The sequence below is a fragment of the Lontra canadensis genome, unplaced genomic scaffold, assembly GCF_010015895.1.
Source record: "Lontra canadensis isolate GAN:19392208 unplaced genomic scaffold, GSC_riverotter_1.0 scaffold25, whole genome shotgun sequence".
NCBI classification, from domain to species: domain Eukaryota; kingdom Metazoa; phylum Chordata; class Mammalia; order Carnivora; family Mustelidae; genus Lontra; species Lontra canadensis.
In genome coordinates this window covers 10,453,134-10,475,224 of record NW_022631019.1, presented here as the reverse complement: position 1 = coordinate 10,475,224, position 22,091 = coordinate 10,453,134, and the positions used below count along the sequence as shown (strand labels likewise).

At 52.9% G+C, this 22,091-nt stretch overlaps 1 protein-coding gene across 2 annotated transcripts in view; it reads right to left on the bottom strand.

Moving 5' to 3' along the window:
• Nucleotides 1–668: 668 nt before the first annotated feature.
• Nucleotides 669–22,091, bottom strand: part of KAZN (kazrin, periplakin interacting protein) — a 1,022,442-nt gene continuing 1,001,019 nt past the window's right edge. For both annotated transcript variants that reach the window (XM_032863466.1, XM_032863467.1), the window contains 7 exons: nucleotides 19,580–19,785; nucleotides 18,949–19,067; nucleotides 10,581–10,812; nucleotides 9,081–9,182; nucleotides 8,337–8,503; nucleotides 3,922–4,039; nucleotides 669–2,298 (listed from right to left, as the gene is read on the bottom strand). In XM_032863466.1, coding sequence (XP_032719357.1) covers nucleotides 2,134–2,298; nucleotides 3,922–4,039; nucleotides 8,337–8,503; nucleotides 9,081–9,182; nucleotides 10,581–10,812; nucleotides 18,949–19,067; nucleotides 19,580–19,785 — 1,109 coding nt within the window. In that variant the 3' untranslated portion in view covers nucleotides 669–2,133. The remainder of the gene's footprint in view (nucleotides 2,299–3,921; nucleotides 4,040–8,336; nucleotides 8,504–9,080; nucleotides 9,183–10,580; nucleotides 10,813–18,948; nucleotides 19,068–19,579; nucleotides 19,786–22,091) is intronic.

The window sequence follows — 22,091 nt, the reverse complement described above, 5'->3', positions numbered from 1 at the left end:
CGAATTGTCCACTTGCCCATCTTATCCCCTATGGGAATGAATGGGGGGGGAGTGTCAGCTTCATGTCTGACAACTCGGGTCAACGTTGGCTTTAAAGCTTCAGAGCTGCACGCGGGCCCCCTTGTGCCACCTTTCCTCACCCTGTGGGAATCATTTCCCGCCTGGCTTGCAAGAGGCAGATCCTGGGGCCCCGGGTCGCCTAGCCTGGATGCTGGCTTGGGAGGGACCTGTGGCATCAGGTTAGAGGGGAGCCCCCCAATCCTGGCTGTGGGCTCTGCATCTTCAGGCGCCTTGTGTGGCTGCATGTCATGAGGATCCTGGGGTTCGGAACCCCAGCAAAGCTAAGTTAGATACCGGAGCTTCTCCCTCAGGGCCCTGGAGTCAGAGATGTGACCCTCGGAGGCTAAACATTCAGTCCACCAGCCAGGTGTTTGGTTTCCAGGGGCAAGAAAAGCTGTGCTTATCTTAAGGTCAGAGAGAAAACCATGGTCGTCAGCCCTGGGGAGGAGTCATTCTCAAGTTCATCACACCTTGGTTGAGGCTTTTGCTAGGAGGGCAAACGGTTCATTGGGTTGAAGAACGTGGGCTTTGATGGTTCTCAGAGGCTGTCACTTACCTGGTCAAGTCTTGGAAATTCAGAACTCTCACGACTCTTGGGCAAATGGCTTCAGTGTTGTGATCCCAACAATGATTCTGACAACCCAAGCATCAGTAGAACCCCAATGCATCTTGGCCCTCCCAAATCATCACTCAATGCCAAGGTCAACAGGCTCAAGCCCGAACACTTGAATCAGATTGGTTTTCCAGGGTGGTGTAACGTGGGCTTTTCCCCTCTCTCTTTGGTCAAGCCCTACTGGGGGCTCTAGAGAGTCTGAACGGTAGGCATTCCTTGTCCTCCTTTTGCACATGGCCCCAACCAGAACACAGCTGCAGAGGACCCGTTCAATGTCTGTTCTGTGTCATGAATGGGATGTCGGGCCATTCCTTCTGTCCCCATACCTTCCCACCTGTCTCCTGAGAGGTTACAAAGTGTGTTACAGACATTAGCAAGTGTTAATTCTCATGACGTCCCTGGGAGGGAGCCAGGAGTATTGTAGATGAAGACGTTGAGGCACAGAGAGGTGAGGCCACCGGGAAGAAGTCACACAGCAGAACAGTGGCAGAGTCAGGCAAAGGGCTGGGGGTTCTCTCCACCACCTTCATGACTTTGCTCTGCAAGGTTCATCTCAGTGAGGGCGCTGGGAAGCACACCTGTTTCAGGTGACTGAGAAATCACAACCAAGTGTCATTGTTGTTGGGTCAACAGTGACAAGCATTTCCCTGCTCCCAATCCCAAACCCACTGTCATAGTTGGTTGTCACTGATCTAAGTCCATCATCCCCGCTCCTATCCTCAGGATATCCTTTATCCCAGTGACAGGAAATCTGCATTTCCTGGAAACTTTGCTGCTAAGCCCCACCCCTCCCTGATCACCCACCTGCCTCCACCTGCCCAGAGCAGCCACTCATGGGAGGAGAAGGCAAATAGCCATTCTACGTGTCCACCCCATGTGAAACACGGCTTTTAGGATGGAAGGGAATGACCATCCCATTTTGCATTCTCCCAAGAGAGATTCAGTGACCCAAGTCAGAACCGGAGTTCTCAGTCATTGGGGATACGGGGACTGGAGCCAAGAGCTCCCTGAGGCTGGCCAGAAGGGCCCACTGGTTAGCCTCATGCTTTGCTGGCTCCTAGCACTGCCGGTGCTGGCCTCTGCGTGTCCGATTGGAGTCCCGCCTGCTCCTTCTGGAAGGGTGTTTTGGGGAACCGCCGGCCTCCTTCCCTCTTGGCAGCTCTGTTCAAGGCTCCAGGGACCGCCTGGACTGCTCACTGGCTGACAATCACTCTGAGGGGGAGCCTGGGTTACAGAGAGGCTATGTCGACAGGTCCTTCCACCGAACTGGAAGGTCCACAGCCTGCTCGAGACAGGCAGACTGGAGCCACCTTGTTCCCTGGAGCTCCCATCTGCTGGGGTTTTGCCCAGGAGTAGAGGAGTATCCTTGGCCCGCGGTCGCTATGTACAGTGGTGACAGCATCTGGATACTCGTCCTCGGTTGGGTGTGTTTGTGCTGGGTCTGGTGGAGAATCCATTCCTTACACGTTGGTGACCTCGAGGCCGTTGTAGCCTTCCAGACGGCACTGCTCTGGCCTGCCCTGGGGGTCATCATCTCCACAGTCTTCATTTTGAAGAGAGCCATAGTCATCATGAAAGTCGGGGTCTTTGCTGCTGAAGCCCCTTCCTATCTTCCCCAGGGGCAGCTGAGAGGAGAGAAATAAGAGGAAACAGTGGGGAGAAGAGAAGAGGAATTGAGTGTTTTGGATCTGGGGAATGTGGAGGTCCCCGTTCTAATTGCTGTGTGACCTTAAGCAACTTATCTAACCTCTCTGTGCTCCTCCTATTAGTAATCCTACTCCGCTGCTCAGAGACACTGAGAGGATTTTGGAGCTAACCTCATGAGAGAGCTTCACGTTCCCAACTGAAGGAACTGGTAGTTGCCAAGGGTGAGGACAAATACAGTCTTATTTTGATTATCCTCAAAAACCTCCCATCTCCCTCCTCAGGGGGAGGAGAGTTGAGAATGGGTACGATGGAGGAGAAATGAGAAAATCTGAGCATGGGCGTGAAGTCTGACCATGTTCCCGGGTCAGGAAGAAATATTCTAGCACCTCCTGGTGTGGCAGAAAGAGCATGTATTTTGGAGGCTCACAAACCGGGGTGTGGATCCCTGCTCTGTCACTTTCCAGCTGTGTGACCCTGGACCAGTGGCCTGCCTTCTCTGAGCCTCCGTTTTCTCAGTTTCCAAGGGGGAATAGTGATTCCTTTCTCTCAGAGTAGTCGTGAAGAGTAGAAATCAGACCTGTAAAGCACACGGCGAGGCACTGGCAAAGGGTAGCTACTATTGTGAGACGCACGAGGCTCCCAGACAGATTTTTCTCTTATTGTGAACATCTCTCTATGCTAATAGTCCAGACAGCGCTTTGTAACTCTTCATGTCCCCGACTGCTTTTGTTTCCAGACCACTGTTCCTCAACCTTTTGGTCAGTGTTGCCACCTTAAAAAAGGAGCCTTTTAAGATATTTTCCCCCTACTCACCCCGCCCCCCACCATGAAGTTTTCACACCAAAGACACTGTGCTTCTGTTCACGTCCTGTATATATACCTGTTCCTCATAGAGAGAAAGGGTGAGGGGTTTGCCTCTCCCCCTAGGAACCAATTTCTACTCCATTCAAGACTGCGTGGTCTAGACTGAGCTCACTGGGAGAGTACGGTGGGAGTTGACTCATGCATTCCCCATTCGCACTCAGGATGGTGCCTCCAATCCCATCAGTACCCAAAAAATGTTTGCCTAGTGAACGGGAGGATTTTGGATTATCCGCTTCTCCCGTCTGTGCTGACACGCTTCCACTTAGGAATCGGGGTCAGTCTGAGTCTGGGTGAACAGAGGCAAACTGCACGCCCTCTCATAGACCGGAGGCTACTCTGTGGCTGGTGGTCGGGTCGCTGAAGTTCAAAACCTTGGCTGCAGCGAGGGCTCCCCCCGACCCCAGAGCCTTGGCTTTGAGACCCAGGTGGGGCCCAGAATGTCCTGTAAAGCAGCTGCCCAGGTGACCCTGATGCAGGCAAGTGAGACCTGTGCTTCCAGATGCTACTCTAAGCCTGGGGGGAACGGGGTTGGTGGGGAGGGGAGGTTGGGGGGGGTTGGGGGTGGGGCTTAAGCATCATGCAGGTCAGCTGATGGTGACTTCCTCCCTCCTGGTTGCACCTGTGACCTGGCCCTTCGGTCCTCCTCCACAGGCCAAAGAGGAGCTAGGAGGGGACAGATGACAACAAGACCTCCCCCGGGCTGTAGGACTCACAGGTGAAGGCATCCAGTGACTTACCCGGCCAGCCTTGTACTTGATACCGCCACCGCTGTTCTCCTCCTTCCCGGCCCGCGTGATGCTGGAGGCCCTCCCTGGGGGTGTCCCGAAACGCTCAGCCTCCCGGATGCCTGAGGAGCTAGACAGAGACCCATACTGAGTCAGCTACAGCCCTCCCAAGAGACACACACTCTTCCCATGGGTGACAATGACCATAACTGCTGTGATTTACTGTGGACCTCCTGTGTGCCCCCGCATGCTAAACGTTTTCTGAATGCAATCCTCACAGCATCCCTGCATGACAGTTGGGGCAAGGGCGGGGGGAGGCCCAGAGAGGTTAAGCAATTTGTCCAGGATTACCCAGCTGGGAGCAGCAGAGCCGAGACCTGAAACCAAGTCTCTGAGACTCCAAGGTCACGCTCTTCCCCCTCCAGCATGCTACAAACCTTCCCAGGAAAGGGAGGACTGGGTGGGCGAACCCCCCCATTTGAGCTCACTGCTTTGACTTGAGAAGCATTGGGAAAATCTCCCCCACTCTGCATTTGAAATCTGTGTCCCCTGCCCCCACCACTGACTTAGTGCCGGAAGCGACCCCACTGCTCCTCGTGTCAAAGCATCGAAGGTTTCTGTTAGACTAGGATTTGGCGAACTGCAGCCGGCAGCCAGCCCACTGACTTTGCCAATAAAGTTTTATTGGAACCCAGCCACGCCCATTAGTTTCCATGTTGTCATAGCCTACTTTCTCGCTGTAAGGACGGAGTTGAGGTCCTTGAACCCTTCCAGAAACCCTGAGAAGGGGTGATTATCCCCATTTCAAATTGGGGGAACTGAGACTCAGAGGGGGCAAGTTTCTTGCCTAAAATCACACAGATGATGAAGGAGGAGCCAGATTTGAGCCCTTGAAGGCCCTGCTGTGTCCCCCGTATTACATGGGATCACCCCTGAACCACCCCAGCACCTGGTCCCTAGGCTCACATTTCAATCACTGCCAGGGGTTGGGTGGGCAGAACGTCCTAACACATCACCTTGTCATGGGTGCCCGAATATCTCAGTGTGTCCCTTCCCCCCTGGGAGCACCCCTGTCCCCCCAATCTGTAGCTTGGGAAGCCTGCCAGCCACGGAGGTGGGAGACGTGACAAGGCGTCTTATTCTGTGTGCTTGACGGCAAAGTCTGTCGGAGCTCACGGAGGAATGTCTCTTTCTCACTGAAATGCTAAGGAGAAAGCCCGAACAAGCACATCAACAGTAAGGAGGGCCCCACGTAACCAGCTCCAGAGGAAAGCACGTCACGGAGACACTCCGATGCGTGTGTGAAGCCGGGAGGCGGGAACTATCAGTTGTTCGGGAGGGGGGTCTGTGTCAGGAGCACTGCCTACAGTTTGCCTCCTGGAATCCTAACAAAGCCGCAGGGAAGAGAGGACTCATGTTCTCATATTACAGATGAGAGACTGAGGTTCAGAGGGTTGAAGTCACTGGCTTGTGTCTAATACAGGAGACAGCAGCACAGCCCGGATTTGAACCCATTTTCCAGCCATTTCCCCTGTGGTGGAAGAAAGGGAGGTGCTGGTAGTGGGTTTGGAAAAATCATTGATAATAGCTGTGTTGTTGGGCGCCTCGCTGTACCTGGGTTCCTTTTCCAATTGCTTCATGCACTGTGTTGCCCTAGCCTTCCATCAGGCTCCAAGCCTTGGATTCATCCTGGGATGGAGTCTTGGGTTAGCTCTTGGGCAGGGATGTTTCTCCATCTGAATCTTTCCACCCCATCAGAGCATTCTGGAAGGACTCGCCTTAAAGGGCCAGCACCACCTGCCCTGCTCCCTCTCTCTCCGGAAAGCTGAAGTCAGCAACAGAAGGAGGGGGAGCAAGAGGGCAGTGGGCAGGGCATCTTCACTGCTTGGACTGCTGCAGAGACGTCCTTGGGGCAAAGCCTGAAGAACCTGGTTAATATAATCCGCAGGCATGTGATTAAGTACCGAGGCGATATTAACCAGGCCTGGAGATCACATCCTCTCCTGGTGTTTTGCTTAGCCGGGGACTCTTGGTGCCAACAGGGATGGTCTCTAAAATTTCTTAGGAACTCATGAAGTTCTGTTTCCCCCGAGTTGACTGAGATCTCTTCCCATGGCCTGTGGCAAGTTCTCAGCAAAGGGCTCCGAGGAGAACTGACACCTGGGCCAAGGACAGACACTGCCTCTCCGTGCCCTGGCTGACCAGCTCAGACCCCTCGTCTGTAAAATGAGGATGAGGACCAAGTCCACTTTCCTCTTCCTTATCCTCTTATTGGAAGGATTGCTTTCCTGTCATTCCCAAGGGAATCCCTGGCCCGCCAACAGCATAAGAACCCACCCTATTTGTGCCCCACGAGAAACTTCCCCAGGGCTCACCCATGAATTCTAGATGGTCCTTAATGCACCTGTGACCTTAGGGGCGGTCAAGGGTTTAATCAGACACATGGATGCCTGCTAATCTTTAGCTAGTGCTTCCTGTCCAGGGCTCAGAATATATTAAGGCCGTTACAAGTCACATGGCGCCAGAGGGGGGTCAAGGAAGGTGGACAATTCTTAGGAGAAAAGCCTCTTTCCTGCACCTGTTGCATCATGGCTCATGGACTACGGTTCTTGTCAAACTCTGGTCTCCATAGAACTACTTAAAAATGCCCGAAGTGTAGATTCCTGGGCTCTCCCAGTAAATACTGGTCCTATAGATCTGCGTTTGGGCCATGTCGCCGCCAAGGATTTTGCTGTCGGGGTCTGTGGATCTCACTCTGAGAATCTCTTGGATACCAGCCTGCCGACGGGGAAGGGCAGTTCAAGACTTTGGATCATTGCCACAGATGCACAATCGCCGCCCCCTCCACCAAGCCTCAGTTTCTGTATAACATGGGGTGTGGCCCAGCTGCTTCCTGAGGCTTCATGTGGTTTGGGGGTTCGGCACTCAGGGTTCTGACTCAGAGAGCTTCAGATTCAAATGTGAGCTCAACAAAATGGACAAAGCTTTAGCTAGGCTGACGGAGATTACAGAGGGACTCAAATGATTGAAACCAGGAATGAGAGAGGAGACAGCCCTACCAGTTCTACAGAAATAAGAAAGATTATAGGGAAATTATTATAAAATCAACTGTATGGGGGCACCTGGGTGGCTCAGTGGGTTAAGCCTCTGCCTTCGGCTCAGGTCATGATCTCAGGGTCCTGGGATCGAGCCCCGCATCAGGTTCTCTGCTGAACAGGGAGCCTGCTTCCCCCCTCTCTGCCTGCCTCTCTACCTACTTGTGCTCTCTCTTTGTCAAATAAATAAATAAAATATTTTTTAAAATAAAAAATTAAAAATAAATAAATAAATAATTAACTTTATGCCAACCAATTAGCTAACCTAGATGAAAGACACATTTCCAGGAAGATATAAACTATTCAAACTGATTCAAGAAGAAATAGAAAATCTGAACAGATTTATAACAAAATTGAAGTAGGGGAAAAAAAAAAAAACCCAACTTTCCACAAAGAAAAGTTCAGGACCATGTGGTTTCACCGGTGAATTTTACCAAATGTTTAAGGAATAATGACACCAATCCTTCACACACTCTTAAGAAAAAAAGAAAGAAAGAAAGAAAGAAAAATAAGAGGAGGAAACACTTCCTAACTCATCCTATGAGGCCAGCATTACTCTGATACCAAAACCACGCAAAAATATCACAAGAAAAAGTCCCTGCAGACCAACATCCTTTACAAATACAGGTGTAAAAAATCCTCATCAACATGCTAGCACACCTAGTCCAGCAACATGTAAAAAGGACCAAGTGGGATTTATCCTAGGAATGCAAGGTTGGTTCAATGTATGAAAGCCAATGTAATATGTCATATTAATAGAGCAAAGGACAAATTTGGGCTCAGCTCCTTACTAGCTGTGTGACCTTGGGCAAGTACTTTGGCCCCCTTCAAATGAGATGTTTCCATCTATAAAGGAGGGATAGTGACACCAATTTCTTGGTCTTGTCATGAGGATGAAATTAGTACCCACATCAAGTGTCCACTAAATGGTGACTTTAGCTTAAGTGCAATTATTTTAAGGAGAGAGTCCACTAGGAGGGCATCTAATCTGTCTGTCCAGGTGCTTTTTCTCTGGCCACTTTTCCGATGAGGAGATTGGGATCAGTAGGCTGACGTGGCCAGCTCACCGGGACCATCAGCACCGTTAATATCCTCACTCCTGCCTCCAAACCTCTGTCTCCGCAGCTCTCCCTGCCTGGCGTGGCCACCTCTTTTTCAACTGTGACCTTCAGGCTCAAGCACTTTGCTTCTTGGAGCCTCCGTTTCCTGATCCGTAGAAGGAGGCCACTGTGTCGTAGGGAAGTAGTGGGATCCGGGAAGGGAGGGAGCCGGGGGAGGTCAGGATCACCAGCTTCTGGAGCCCCAGAGCGGGAGCCAGCAGCCCACACTCACGTGGCTGGGTGGAAGACGGCGCTCATCTCCTCTGCCAGGTGCCTTCGGAGGATGTGCTTCCCACTGGGGATGCCCAGGGCGGTAGCCATGGCCTCGGCGTTGAATGTGGGCTCCAGCACCAACACAGCACCGTGGATGCCACTGTTGGTCAGGTTGTCCGCATACTCCTGAGGGCAAGGCACGGGGATGGTCAGGCTGCAGTGGAGGGCTGCCCTGTTAGCTTGACAGGTCTGCCCTGGTGTCCTGCCCTCTGAGGCTGAGAGGGCCACCCTGTCATCCCGAGGTGTCCTGAGGAGCTGCCGTGCTCCAGGTGGGGACATGCCCCCCACAGCAAGGGCTTGTCCCCCTGGGGACCGGGCAGTATAAAGCAGTATAAGCCAGAGAAGGAATGCCCCCACTCTTTTAGGGCCACGAGGACAGTGACCAAGACTACTTTGTCACTGACGTAACCCCAGATCTTGCCAGGCAGCCCATAAATACTTGTCCGATGAGATGGGCCTGGATTTGGCCCAGCCCTGCTTCAGAGGACAGCCCAGCCTCTCCACCCCTGCTATGGGAAAGCCATCATGAATGGGGTCCTGGTGTAGGGGTGGGGTGAGAGCTCCCTCTTCTTGAGTGACAGGAGGCAGGCATTCTCGCCCACTTGGGTGACAACACTGGCTCACAGAAAATGGACACACAAATGTGCATGGGATTTACAGATGCCTGTGAGTCACTCCCAACCCCCGCCCGCCAGCCCCTCACCTTCAGGTCAATGTCCCGCACCCACTTGAGCACCCGCTGGTTGGTCCAGACCACGGGGTCTATGTTCTGTGTCTCGCAGCGGGCGCGGCGCTCCTGGAGGACCTTGTTGGGGGTGGGAGACAGTGGGTCAGTTGGGGGTGGGGGAGCACGTAGGGGGTCCCAAGGAGCAAGCATTCACGGTGCTGGGGGGGCCCTGGCATGCTGGTACAAGGAGGAGCTCTGGCCGGCGAGCACCGGCTTCTCTGGCCCTGTCAATCCAGGGCTTGACCTTTCATTCTGGGAAATGGGGAGAAGCCTGCTTCTCGGGGGGGAGGGCTGGGTGTGACCCACTTGCTGCTGCCTAGTTTATACAACCCAGACCCCCGCTTTCCCGACATGGAGTAGGGGCCCAACAATGAGCATCTTCCATGAAGGGCTGTCTTCTGTGGGTGCACCCAGTCCCCGGGGACAATGAGCGTCACCTACAAAACATCACCCCTGGTAACATGGGGAGGAATCAGCCTGGTCCCCTTTTGCCAGCCTCCCTGGGGGGACTGGCCCCCAAGACAAAGGGCTCCGGGCCTCCAAAGAGATCTTCCGGCAGGTCTCCCTCCTTCACCAGACTGCGCCTCCCCGGGCTGGGGGTGGGGGCAGGGCCCACACCTCACTACTTCCAGTGCCAGGGCCTGCGTGGGGGTGTGTGAGAAGGGCTGAAGAGCCGGACAGATCCCTCCTCTGTGCCGCTCCTCCTGACCCTGAGCAGCTTGTGCTCTGACCTCACTCTAAGAAAACAAAGCCATCTGGACAGCCTCTGCCCCACAGGGCCCAGCGGCCTCGGGAATATCTGGGTCCCGGGGGAGCTGAAGCAGGTGTCCCATGCTGTCTGACTGGGCAGGGCTCAGAATCAAAGGGGCAGTCAGAGCCCAAACCCTGACTCTCCCCTGGTCCTTGGTCACCTAGCTGGCCTCCCTGTTCACTCCCCCTTAGACCCAACCCTGGGACCCCATAGTCTGTCCTCTGGGCCTTTGCTCATGCTGTTCCCTCTGCTAGGTTGCTTTTCCCTCACACCTCCTGCTGACTGATGCCTGGAATTCCTCTCTTAGGTCTCAGTCCAGCTGTCACGACCTCAGGGAAGCCCTCCCTGATCCCTCTGGAAGCTACACCTTTGGGTTTTCATAAAATCCTGGACTTCCCTCATTGGGCCAACTTTCCATGGTATGGTGACGCCAGCTTCGTTGTGGTTCTCCCTGATGGGCAGAGAACTCTTGGAGGATGAGGGTTCCCCACTTTCCCTGAATTGGACACAGGGCCTGACCCATGTCCAGTAAGCAGCTGTTGGAAGAAGGGAGGGAGAGGGGAAGGGATGGGTGCGTGTGTGGATGGGTGCGTGGATGACGAGGTTGGTGGACCTCGGTGCGATGGATGCCTGGATGGGCAGATAGTTGGGTGGACAGACAATGGGAGCCAGGGGCAGAAAGAAGGGCTGTGGAAGATGCCTCCACCACCTGCTCTGGTCCTTACCTCCCTGTTGAAGTTCACTTGGTACAGCAGCTCGATCCCCAGCAGGATGCTGACCTGGTGGAACTTCTTGGACACATTCAGGTGTTTCTCCAGATCCCGCTTCATCAGGGAGTGCAGCATTCGCCCATCGACCAGGTGGTTTTGGAAGGCCTGAGAGTACTGGGATAGCCCGATGTCATTCAGCCAGGCCTTGGCCACCCAGTGATGGTCCAGGTCAGCGGCTTTGGACAGGCTGGTGAGGACAGACATGGCCAGAGAGAGAGGTGGGTGGGGGCAGGTGGCAGAAACAGAGGAAAGGGGTAGAAATGGGGCAGAGACGGGCAGAGATGAAGATAGAGGGAAAAGAACAGGGTGGGGGAAAGTGGGGGACCAAGAAATCTCAGAGATGGGCAGGAAAAAGGATGGAGTGGAGAGACAGAGAGGAAGAAAGAGACAAAGCAGAGATGGGGAGAGAGGCGGATGCAGAGAGTGGAAGGAGAGAGATAGAGACAGACGGAGAAACAGAGAGCGAGCCCCAAAGACGAGAAGGGGGATCAACAGAGAGGCAGACAAAGGGAATGGGAAAAGGGAAGAAAGCACATTCAGATACGCCGAGTCGAAAGAGACGGTGGCAGAGCAGCAGGGACGAGTCGGAGGGAGGAGACATATCCGGGAGCTCTCAGCATCCCCACCTGCCCCTGGGTGTGGTCTCCTCGGCACACTCCTCTGCAGTATCCCTGCAGCCCACAGAGCTGTGGCCTGGGCCATTTCTCCTCGTTCGTTCTACAAACCAGGAAGCTCAGACTTTGCCCAGAGTCACACGGTGGCACGTCTTGGAATCAGAATTAAAACCCCCGCTTTGCCTATTTCAAGCCTTCTCTCCTCACCGCTCTATCTCAGCTTTCTCTCTATCCCACACCTGTCTCAGTGCTGCTCACACAGTAGGGGCACAACCAGTATTTCTCCAATGCAGAAAGAGGTAGGATGATCCTAGCCTCCCCCAGGCTGTCATTTCCCTGATTGCCACAAGGTGGCAGCCTCACAGAAGGAATGAAAACAGAGCATCTCACCTGCGGAGGGACTTGAGCTTGGGGTGGGGGGGCGGGCACTAAGGGATCAGGACTTGACAGGGAAATATGGGCTTACATAGCGACACTGCCCTCCTCCCCAGGTCTGGGATCAGGACCGGCATTCTTCCCCTCCCCCCAGATAAAATACCCTACACCCTCTTCCCAGCCCCTCCCTGTGCCCCCATCTCTAAGAGCTGCCCCACCAGCCACTCTTGAGTGGGACTTCAGCTCCTGACTCAGCTTCCTCCTTTCCACTCTCCACTGCTCACTCTGGGCACCTCTGTGTCGCCCTGGACTCTGCCCTCCAACGGGTCTCCCTGCCCCTGGGTCCTCCCAGTCCCTTATCCAGGACAGCAGCAGAGCTGACCGCAGCGCCCCCCTGCTGGTGCTCCTATATGGGTCCTCGCTGTCCTTCATTCCACCAGTGCACACTGAACAGCTGCTGACCGCTGTGCTCGGGAGGGACGCTGTGACAGAATGGGCACATCTTCCTTCCTGGGCTCTTCCCTTCTTTCTTCTTCCCCACACTCTCCATTCCCCAGTGGCACCATTTCCAGGGCTCTGGGTTACATTTGTAAATGAAGACCCCCACCTCTCCCTTCTCCTCTCTTCTGAGACCCTGCTGCTCACTACCTGCTGCCTTGGTATCTCCTGCCTGTCACACATTTCACTTTTGATGGGCTCCAAATTAAATTCCCTGTCCCCTCTCCCAGCTCTTCCTCACCCCCTGCTATCACCCGGCTCTGGTCCTCATTTGCCCTCTTCTCCCCTCCTTCACCAGGTCTGTCAGTCACTCTGGTCCGTATGTCTGTCCCCTTTTCTCCTTTCCTGGGTTCAAGCTCCTACCACCTCTGGCATAGATTTTGGCAGTTGCCTCCTTACTTCCCCCTGCATCCCCCCCTGCCGGCCCTGCCCCTTCTCATCCACTTTACCCACAGTAGCTAGATGGTCTTTTAAAAATATTAATCAGATCATGTCCCTCCTCTGTTTAAAAGCTCCCAGTGGAGGGGTGCCTGGGTGGCTCAGTGGGTTAAGGCCTCTGCCTTCGGCTCGGGTCATGATCCCAGGGTCCTGGGATGGAGCCCCACATCGGGCTCTCTGCTCAGCGGTGAGCCTGCTTCCTCCTCTCTCTCTCTGCCTGTCTTGCTGCCTACCTGTGATCTCTATCCGTCAAATAAATAAATAAAATCTTAAAAACAAAAACAAAAAACCTCCCAGTGGAGGAACCTTAAATGCGCCTTGCAAAGTGAAAGAAGCCAATCTGAAGACTACGTACTATATGATTCCCGTTATATGACATTCTGGAAAAGGCAGAACTATGGAGACAGTCAAAAGATTAGTGGTTGCCAGGGGTTAGGGAGACGGAAGGATGAGCCGGTGGAGCACAGGGGATTTCTTAGGCAGTGAAATTATTCAGCATATATACTGTCATGATGGATGCATGTCACCATATGTTCGTCCAAACCCGCAGAGGGCACAACACCAAGAGCGATCCGTTATGTAAACTATGGACTCTGGGTGATCGGGAGGCGTAGGTGTGGGTTCCTCACCTGTAACAAACGCTCCATCCAGTGGGAGATGTGGATGATGGGGGAGGCCGTGCTGGAGTGGGGGAAGGAGGGATATGGGAACTCTCTATACCTTCCTTTCAATTTTGCTGCGAAACTAAAACTGCTCTAAAAAAATTCATTACTTTAAAAATGAGGGAGGAAAAAAAAGTTTTTTTTAAAAAAACAACCAAAATTGAGAGAATTTATCATCAGAGGAATAAACTGCAGGAAATGTTGAAGGGCTTTTTTCAAGAGGCAAGAAAATAATAACCATATGGAAACTTCACCCACATGAAAGAATAAAGAGGAGAACTCCTAGAAGTCACAATTAGAAAAAGAAAGAAAGAAAGAAACGCACTGGATTCAGAAATGGGAAGATTTGAATGGACATTTCTCCAAAGAAGACATACGAATGGCCAATATACACAAGAAATGATGCCCGTCACTTAGGGAAGCGCAAATTTCTCTACAACGAGATACCACTTCATACCCATTAGTATGGCTAAAAAAACCCCCAGAAAACAACTGTTGTTGGGGGTGTGGTAAAATGAGAACCTTCGTGTGCTGTTGGTGAGGCTCTAAAATGGTGTAACCTCCATGGAAAACAGTATGGCGGTTCCTCAAAAAGTCAAAAATAGAATTACCTTATGATCCAGCAATTCAACTTTTGGGTAAATACCAAAAAATACTTGAAAGCAGGGTCTCAAAGAGATATCGATACACCCATGTTCATAGCAGCATCATCCACATCATCCAATGTGGAGGCGCCAACATCTACCAACAGAGGAATGGCTAAGCAAGTTGCTCTCTGTACACAGTGGAATGCATTCAGCTTTAAAAAGAAAGGATGTTTTGACACGTGCTACATGGAAGACTCTTGGAGACATGATGCTAAGTGACATAAGCCGGGCCCCAAAAGACAAATCCTGTGTGATTCCACTTAAATGAGGTACTGAGAGTAATCAGAACCATAAAGGCAGAAAGTAGAAGGGTGGTTGTCATTATAGGGCAGGGGTGGTGGGGAGAGAACAGGGACTTAGTGTTTATTGTGTTATCATGAGCATAGGGTTTCCGTTCTCCAAGATGAAGAGAGTCCTAGACATGGCTGGTGGGGATGACCGCCCAACAATGTGGATGTACTTTATACCAATGAACTGTGCACTTGAAACCAGTTAAGATGGGGGTGGGGCGTGCCTGGGTGGCTCAGTGGGTTAAGGGTCTGAGTTTTGATTTTGGCTCAGGTCATGATCTCAGGGTTGTGAGATCGAGCCCTACATCGGGCTCCACACAGAGCATAGAGCCTGCTTAAGACTTTCTCTCTCCCTCTCCTTCTGCCCCTCCTCCACCCCGCTCTCTCTCTCCAAACAAAAGCAAAAAAAAAAAAAAACCCCAAAACTAGTTAAGATGATAAATATGTGTACTTTACAATAATTTTTTTTTTAAAGAATAAAGGTGATTGGAAATGGTAAATATCTGGGTAAATATTTTTCTCATCTGCCAATGTCCTTAAAAGAGAATGGACAGTTTAGAAGACAAATATAACAGCGTATTATGGAGCATCTAACACATACAGATAAAAATGTATGAAAACAATAGCACAAAGGCAAGAGGACAAAAAGCATCTTACACTCTACACAAAGCTGTATAATATCACTTTGAGATAGGCAGTGGTAAGCTAAGGAGGTATATTGCAAACTGTAGAACCATGGTCGAAAATGAAACAAAGAAGTGTAGCCCGTAAGCCAGCAGTGGTTCAGAACATTCGGTTAATAAAAAGTCAGTCGAAGAGGGGGGAAAGGGACAAAGCGTACCCACCAGAGCAAGTCCTTGGAGTGGCCCAGCACTGTCTGGCCTGACCTTGGGGCTCTGGAGGTCCTTTCAGATGCACGGGATGCAAAGAGCTCTTGGTCCCCTTGGGCTGTGGGGCTGGCCTTTCCCTGGGCTCATTTCCTTCTAGCCTTGCGGGGACTCACCCCTCACCTCCCAGCAGAGGCTCACTCTGACCGTTTTGCACAAGGCTGTGCCTCAGCCTGCTGCTCTGACTCTATTTCCCTCAAACTGCTAATCAGTCACACATGGAACTTTAAAAATGAATTGATCTGGGGCGCCTGGGTGGGTGGCTCAGTGGGTTAAAGCCTCTGCCTTCGGCTCAGGTCATGATCCCAAGGTCCTGGGATCGAGCCCCACATCGGGCTCTCTGCTCAGCAGGGAGCCTGCTTCCCCCCATTTCTCTGCCTGTCTCTCTGCCTACTTGTGATTTCTGTCTGTCAAATAAATAAATAAATCTTAAAAAAAAAAAAAAAAAGAATTGATCTGAGCCCAGAGACTGTGTTCCCCTCTGGAGAGCTGGCCTAGTGCACCCAGCACTCAGCAGAGGCTTCCCTGGAAGACTGGCCAAGGAAAGGAAGGGTTGGGCTCCCAGTTTCGCGAGGTCTCCTACCTGCCTCTCAGCCGCCCAGGACTGCGGGGATCCGTCGTCTCCCAGCCGTGCTCCACCCCACGCCACCCTCTTCCCCTGCTTGACTGCTACCGGGCTCTGCGGTGCTTTCGCTCGCCCCGAATCCTTCCAGGCCTCTTGTGTGCTGGAGCAGAGGCCCTCTCTGTGCCTAGAGCTCCCCGGAGTCCCCATCCCTGCACCTGCCACCCTGCGGCGCAGACCACCAGCTCCTGGAGGGCGGGACCCCACCTGGGCTCAACAGCCCCAGTTCTATAATCCAACACACGGAAGACAAAGCCAGTCTGGGGCCTTGACTCCAGTCCACCAGGACCAAGCTCCTGGACTGGAAACTTCTGACCCAAGACAAGCTCCCTTCTCGGAAGAGAACGTCCCAGGTGGACCTCCTCCCAGCGCTTCTTAAGGCCTTCGCTTCGGAGCAGCCCTTCTCAGGACCATCAGCCACGCCCTTCCCGGGATCACCAGCCACCATCTGGGCTCTCTTGCCCTGGGCAGGCGTGGGAGCTCCCAGCCCTCCCATCCAATGCCCTGGGCCCAGGGTTGTCACTTGTGGGGACCAGAAGCCCTCTTCCCCCGCCTGAGGAAGGGCTTGCTCAGCAAATCAATTGTGCAACAAGACACGGGATGGGGAGGCGGGGAGGGGCACCTGGCTGACCCTACGAGAAGGAAGCCGTTTATAGTCCCCAATATCCATCCACATGCTGTCAATTAATGTGCGTCTGCCCTTCAGAATGGTTCTCTTTTCATTAAAGTTGTCCCCATGGGGCCTCAGCTTGGCAACACTTTCCCAGCTGTTGGTCTGAGCTATCGTTAAGTGCCCAAGTTGAACAAGACAGCGTGACTTTAGGAGTGATTCAGATGTTTTATAAAATTTGACATTGTCCTTGCCCCAAATCTCATCTAGCTCGCTAGATGAGACCCCAAAATCCGAGTTTGGGCACAGAATTGAGACATCATCTGGGTCATGATTCAACGCAGAAAACACGAGGCCATGCTGGCCCAATCCCCGTTGGCTCCGGGACCTTGTGTCTCTGCCCCAGCTTCCTCACCTGCAAAATGGGGCTCATCATGGTCGCCTCACAGAAGCTGGGAAGGCTAAGAGATGAGAGAACGTGAAACCCTCAGCACAGAGTCTGGGGCTCATTCCGTGTCCCATAAACGTGAGTAGTAGGGGTTGTCGATGTTTTTAGCATGGAGGTGACATGGGATAACGGAAGGGGGATTGACTCTGAAGTGAGGTATTTTGTAGCATGACTTTGCACGCATGATTTCTCCAGGCCTCACTTTGTCTGTCTTTAAAATGGGGGTAGGAATGTCTATCCCACATTGATGTTGTGACGGTTAAATAAAATCATGGACATACAGCGACTGGCGATGGGGCTGGTGGATTTGGTGGTCGGTATTTTAGAAATAAGGGGAACCCAGGTCCAGAGAGGGCAATGTCATGCCCAGAGCCACACAGGATGTGTTCTTGAAGATGACCTCACTGGGGTTCTTACCCTTAGAGTTCATGGGCCCCTGAAAGTTCCAGGAGTGAGTCAAAGGGTCCCAGAATGCAGAGTTGTCAAGTTTTGTATAATATCACCTCCAAGGAAAGTGTCAACAGTTTTTATGAGATTCTGAGTGGCCGTAGTCTCCAAAAGTTACAAGAGCTGCTGTTCTAATCTAACCCCCTTCACTTCACAGCTGGCGAAACTAGGTGCCAGAGAGAGCAAGACCACGGCAAGTTAGAGACAGGCCACATTTCCGCAGGGCATGAGACCCTCCCTCCTGCAGGAGGCCTGGGGGTGTCTAACTGGGGGGGACACAGGATCCTTGGAGACAGTCCTGATCTCAGCTCTCAGAATTTGTCAAACTCCGTTCACATCTGACCGCTAATTTGCACCCACGCCCTTCCGGGTGCTGTGGCATCTTGGTTCCCTGGGGATTTCGGGGACAGTCATGTTTTGGGTGAACTTGGGCAGGGATCCTGCGTTTTTGCGAAGTGAAGCAGGCAGCCCTACCCTGTTCCATGGTCAGCGTTTACTGACCACGTTGGGAGGGAGACAAGGGTGCAGGAGGGGTCTCTAGCTTAGTTGGCAGAGGATTCGGGGGGGAGGCACTGATTAGGAGTGGATGGTGAGCGTAAGGTACATGTGGGACCCTAAGGAGGGGTGAAGCCCTCCAAGAAAGCGAGTTCATGCCCACCGCTCCCCTCCCCCCGCCCATCACTCCCCTCTCCCCTCCTTCACCCCAGGTCCTGTCCCGCAGGGTCCTGACTCGCGGACGAGGCTGGCATGTTCTTGCTTCTCTTGCTTTGGGTTGCTACCTGAGTTTCTGATCTGATCTTGTACGTCTCTGCTGCCACCCAGGAATCACGCTAAGCTTCCCTCTCCAGGACGCACAAGCCTTTGGTTTCCTGCTCCTAAACTAGCCTGAGTTCCCAGCCTTAGCCCCCTCATTTTTTAATCCACAAAGCGGCTTCTGCAAATAATAGCACACACCACCAGGTTTGATTAATTAACTGCATGAAAACGATGGGGAAACCAGCGAAGGAGATAATTATGCAAAACAGAAAGTGTCAGATTTATGACGCTCGTTCTTTCTCCCCCGCTGCACTCTGAGGACTGAGGGGGGGTGCTCTGGTTCCCTGGAGCTGCTTGCTGAAGGAGGCCCCCCCCCCCGCCCCCAGCAAATGCTGCTCACAAAATGTCAGGAGGGAGGCAGGCAGGAGGTAGGACAGAGGTGGGTTGTGGGGAGGGAGGTGTGAGGGATGAGAGCAGGACACACCTGAAAGGAGGAACTCCGCCCATTCCCAGGTGCACTTGCTAACAGGGGGCCCCCTGCCCTCCGGCCCTCAGCCTCTGGGGGAGACATGGCACGAAAGCCTTTCACGTCCATTTCTTCTCTGTCGCATTCTGCTTCTCCCCACCTTACCCCTCCTTTCCTCCTCCGGGGATGCTAGAGCTGGGATTGTGGTGGAAGTACAGATATTTTGGCCGAATTCCCAGACCTGTTCTGGCTGGCCCTTGGAGATAGAGAAGTTCTGGGGGTGCATAAATTCATCCTGCCTCCCGGCTGCAGGGATCATGGGCTCCTGGGGCCTCACTGATTCCCTGTATCCCCATCTTTCTATGGGGAGGGCTGGCCCAGAGCGGGACTGGGATCTGCCTGGACCCCCTGGCCAGGGGCATTCCTGGGCACAGCCCACCACCCCCCATCCCTGCAGTGCCCGTTCACCCCCCAACTGTGTGATCTGGAGGTCCCAGGGGAATCTCTTCTCCCTTCTTCCTGAAGGCACAGCCCGAGCAAGGTGCCCCGGCGTGCCGACCCACCTCCTGCCCGCCTCTGCGTCTCGGTAGTCCTCGATGGCCAGCCGGAGCTTCCGCCGGTGCAGGGAGCTGCACACGCCCAGACCCAGCTCTAGGTCCTCGTCACTCAGGCTCAGCAGCACCTGCTCCGCAGGGAGGTGAGGACTGAGTGCCCAGAAGGGAGGTGTGGGGTGGGCACCCGAGGCTGCCAGGACCTGCTGCCAGCTGCAGCTGAGCCCCGGAGGGGTCTGCTAGCCCAAGCCCACCCATCTCCCTGCCCCTCCCTCTCTGCAGTCTGGGCAGAGCCCTTGGCGCACCTCTGCTCCGGGAGGTGAGCGGAATCACATGCTGGCCCGTGGAGCCCTCTAGCCCGGTCCTGCCCCCCTGTAGCAGGGACGGGCAGGTTGGGCCCAATTTAAAGATGCAGAAACTGAGGCTCAGACGGCTAGGTGCCTTGCTGGGGAGACGTGGTGCTTTACTGGGGACCCTGGAGCCTGAACCCAGTTCAGCTGGCTCCGAGAATACATCCTTTCACCCTGGGATGGGGTGGGGGTAGGGGTGTGGGGGGTGGAGCAGGTCAGTTCTGGGTTGGTAAAGTTCAAGACGGGGCGAGGGGGCAGGGGGGATTCTCGCTGGGATCCCGGAGGTGCCCTACCTTCCCGCTCTTCACGTTCTCCGCACAGGCCTTGACGTACATGGGCATGGCCATGACCACCTCCAGCCAGGCCTGGACGGTGCCGGCCTTCCAGTGGGCCATGGGGGTGGTCCTGACCAGCTCCACTTGCTGTAGTCGGTCCATCTGTTCCTCCCCCTCTGACAGGCTGAGGCTCTGCCGTGTGGGGCTGCACTGGCTGTCCGAATCTGCAACACACAATTGTAAACTTGGTGGGAAGGTGGGGAGGGGGCTGTGGGAGGCTTGTGGGGGGGCAGGGTGGGGAGGCAGGGACTGGGCAGATTGCACCCCTGATGCTGCGCTCCTGGGGTACAGGGGGAGGGTGGGGATGAGTCCCTCTCATGTGTTTCTTCTTTCCAAAATCCAAATGGCTTTTGTTTTGTTTTGCTGCCCCTCCCCCATTACAAAAGTAATCTGTTCCCCCCAAAAGCACAGACTTTTAAAAACTTAATCTAGAAAAGAATGAAAATAAAACACAAAGTGAAAATTGCCCCAAATCCCACGCCACTCAGAGACAGCAGCTGTTAGTTGTAGTTAAATATTCTTCGGGATACACAAATGCCCACATTTCCAAACACACACAGACCCACGCTTACAAACACACAGAGACCCGCACGCAGACACAACGTTCTCTGTTTTGTAATACGCCGTTCTCATTGACACCGTGGAGGACTGCCTTCCATCTCCGTAGAGATCTGTGATACCTTTTGATGGCCCAGGAGTCATCAGAGGATGCTTTCTCATTGATGAGCATGGGTTGTTCCCCGTTTTTTGCTATGGTAATCAACGCAGTGGCAGTCATCTCTGGGTAGCTGGGTGATTTATTTTCTTAGGATACACGGAGCCTCAGCTCCATTCCTCAACACACCGAAACCTGATTCCGGAGGAGCCCCTCGTAGGCGAAAATGTCTATCCCCCAGCACTTCCTAACCCTACTCTTCAATCCATGGCTGGACAGACCTGATGAAGTAGACCAGGTTCAGGCCAACTTGACCGAGATGGAAAGAGTCTCCTTCTCTAAAATGGGGTTAAATCAACATCCACCCAAACTCAATACCATGACAAATATTAAAAAAAGAAGCCTGGTTAGGAAGGACCCTGATGATACTGTACATTGTAAATTATCGTAACGATGTAAAAAATGCTTATCCATCAAATCAAGCTAGTGGTGACAACAACGTGTGAAATCACACGGATAGTTACAGTTACTGAGCTTGGGTGCCAGGAGGAATGAGCTTACTTTCCTCTTCCTGTACTTTTGTCCATCATCAAAATTCTACAATGAACATATGCATTTCATTTTTTTTTGAACATACGCATTTCTAACAAAAATTGGAAAAATTAAGTAGGAAGCGGTATAGATGGTTATTGATGGGAGTTCGTCCAAATGAAGGATGCCTCCCATTCATGCACTGGAAAATATGTGGTTCATGAGAAAGGTGTCACTGAAGGATATTTTTGACATGGGAAAATGTTCATAATCTATTGGCAAGTGAAAAAGGACAGTACGAGACAGCAGGTACGATGTAATCCCAGCGCATTTAAAAAATGATACACATGATTCTATGATGTAGAACTGTAATATATGTATATTTATACATTTATACATATAAAATACTAGATGAATAAATGTTAAAAGTCTGTGTCTGGAAAGGGGTGATGGGTTAATTGTGTGTGAGTCTCTATGTGTGAATGTTTTGTGTGTGTGTGCCCCTGTGAGTGGGCAAGGGTATTCTCATGTGTGTGTACACTTTCCTGTCTCCCATGTTTTCTGCATTGAGGCATGTTATTTTTGAAATGGACACATGCAGCCTAGAAGTCTTTTTCGAGTCACAAAGCCCCTCTCCCGAGTTCCTTCAGCCCTCCCCTGCCCCTGCCATGGAAACTCTTTGGAAGTAGCTGTTTCCGCTTGGGGACCATACACACATACCATACACACTCTGCTTAAACCTTTCTCCCCAGCACTGGGGGGCCTCTAGCTTCTCAGCCAAGAGCCCTTGGGAGCCCATGGCTGCTGGCCAGGAGGATGCCACTCCTGGTCCAGCAGGCACTGAGCAGAGCGACCTAACTCAGAGCGGGCCACTAAGATGCCTCATGCTTCTATGCACCCTAGGGTTGGCATAATGCATAATGCAGTTCCCTGCCCTCCTTCCCAGGGCTGCTCTGGGGACTCCATGACTGGGGATGCTAGGTAGGTAGAAGGTCTCTTCCCTGCCCCCAGAGAAACGGCAGATGGCACGGAGCTCTGAGCAGGTCGCTGGTCTGAGCCTGTGTTGCCATGACGCCCAGGAATGTGGCAATGTGGAATCTGCAGCTTCCTCTGCAGCCTTGCCTGCCCCCCACCCTCCCTGAGTTTCTGAGTTTCTGCCTGGTGAGACTGCTGCCTCCTGTCGCCACCCTCGGTGTCCCTCCTCCTGGTCCCTGGCTCCCCAGGACAGGTCTGGCTTGCAGGGAAGCCCTTCTGATTGGGTCCTACAGGTGTGAGCCTCTGGCA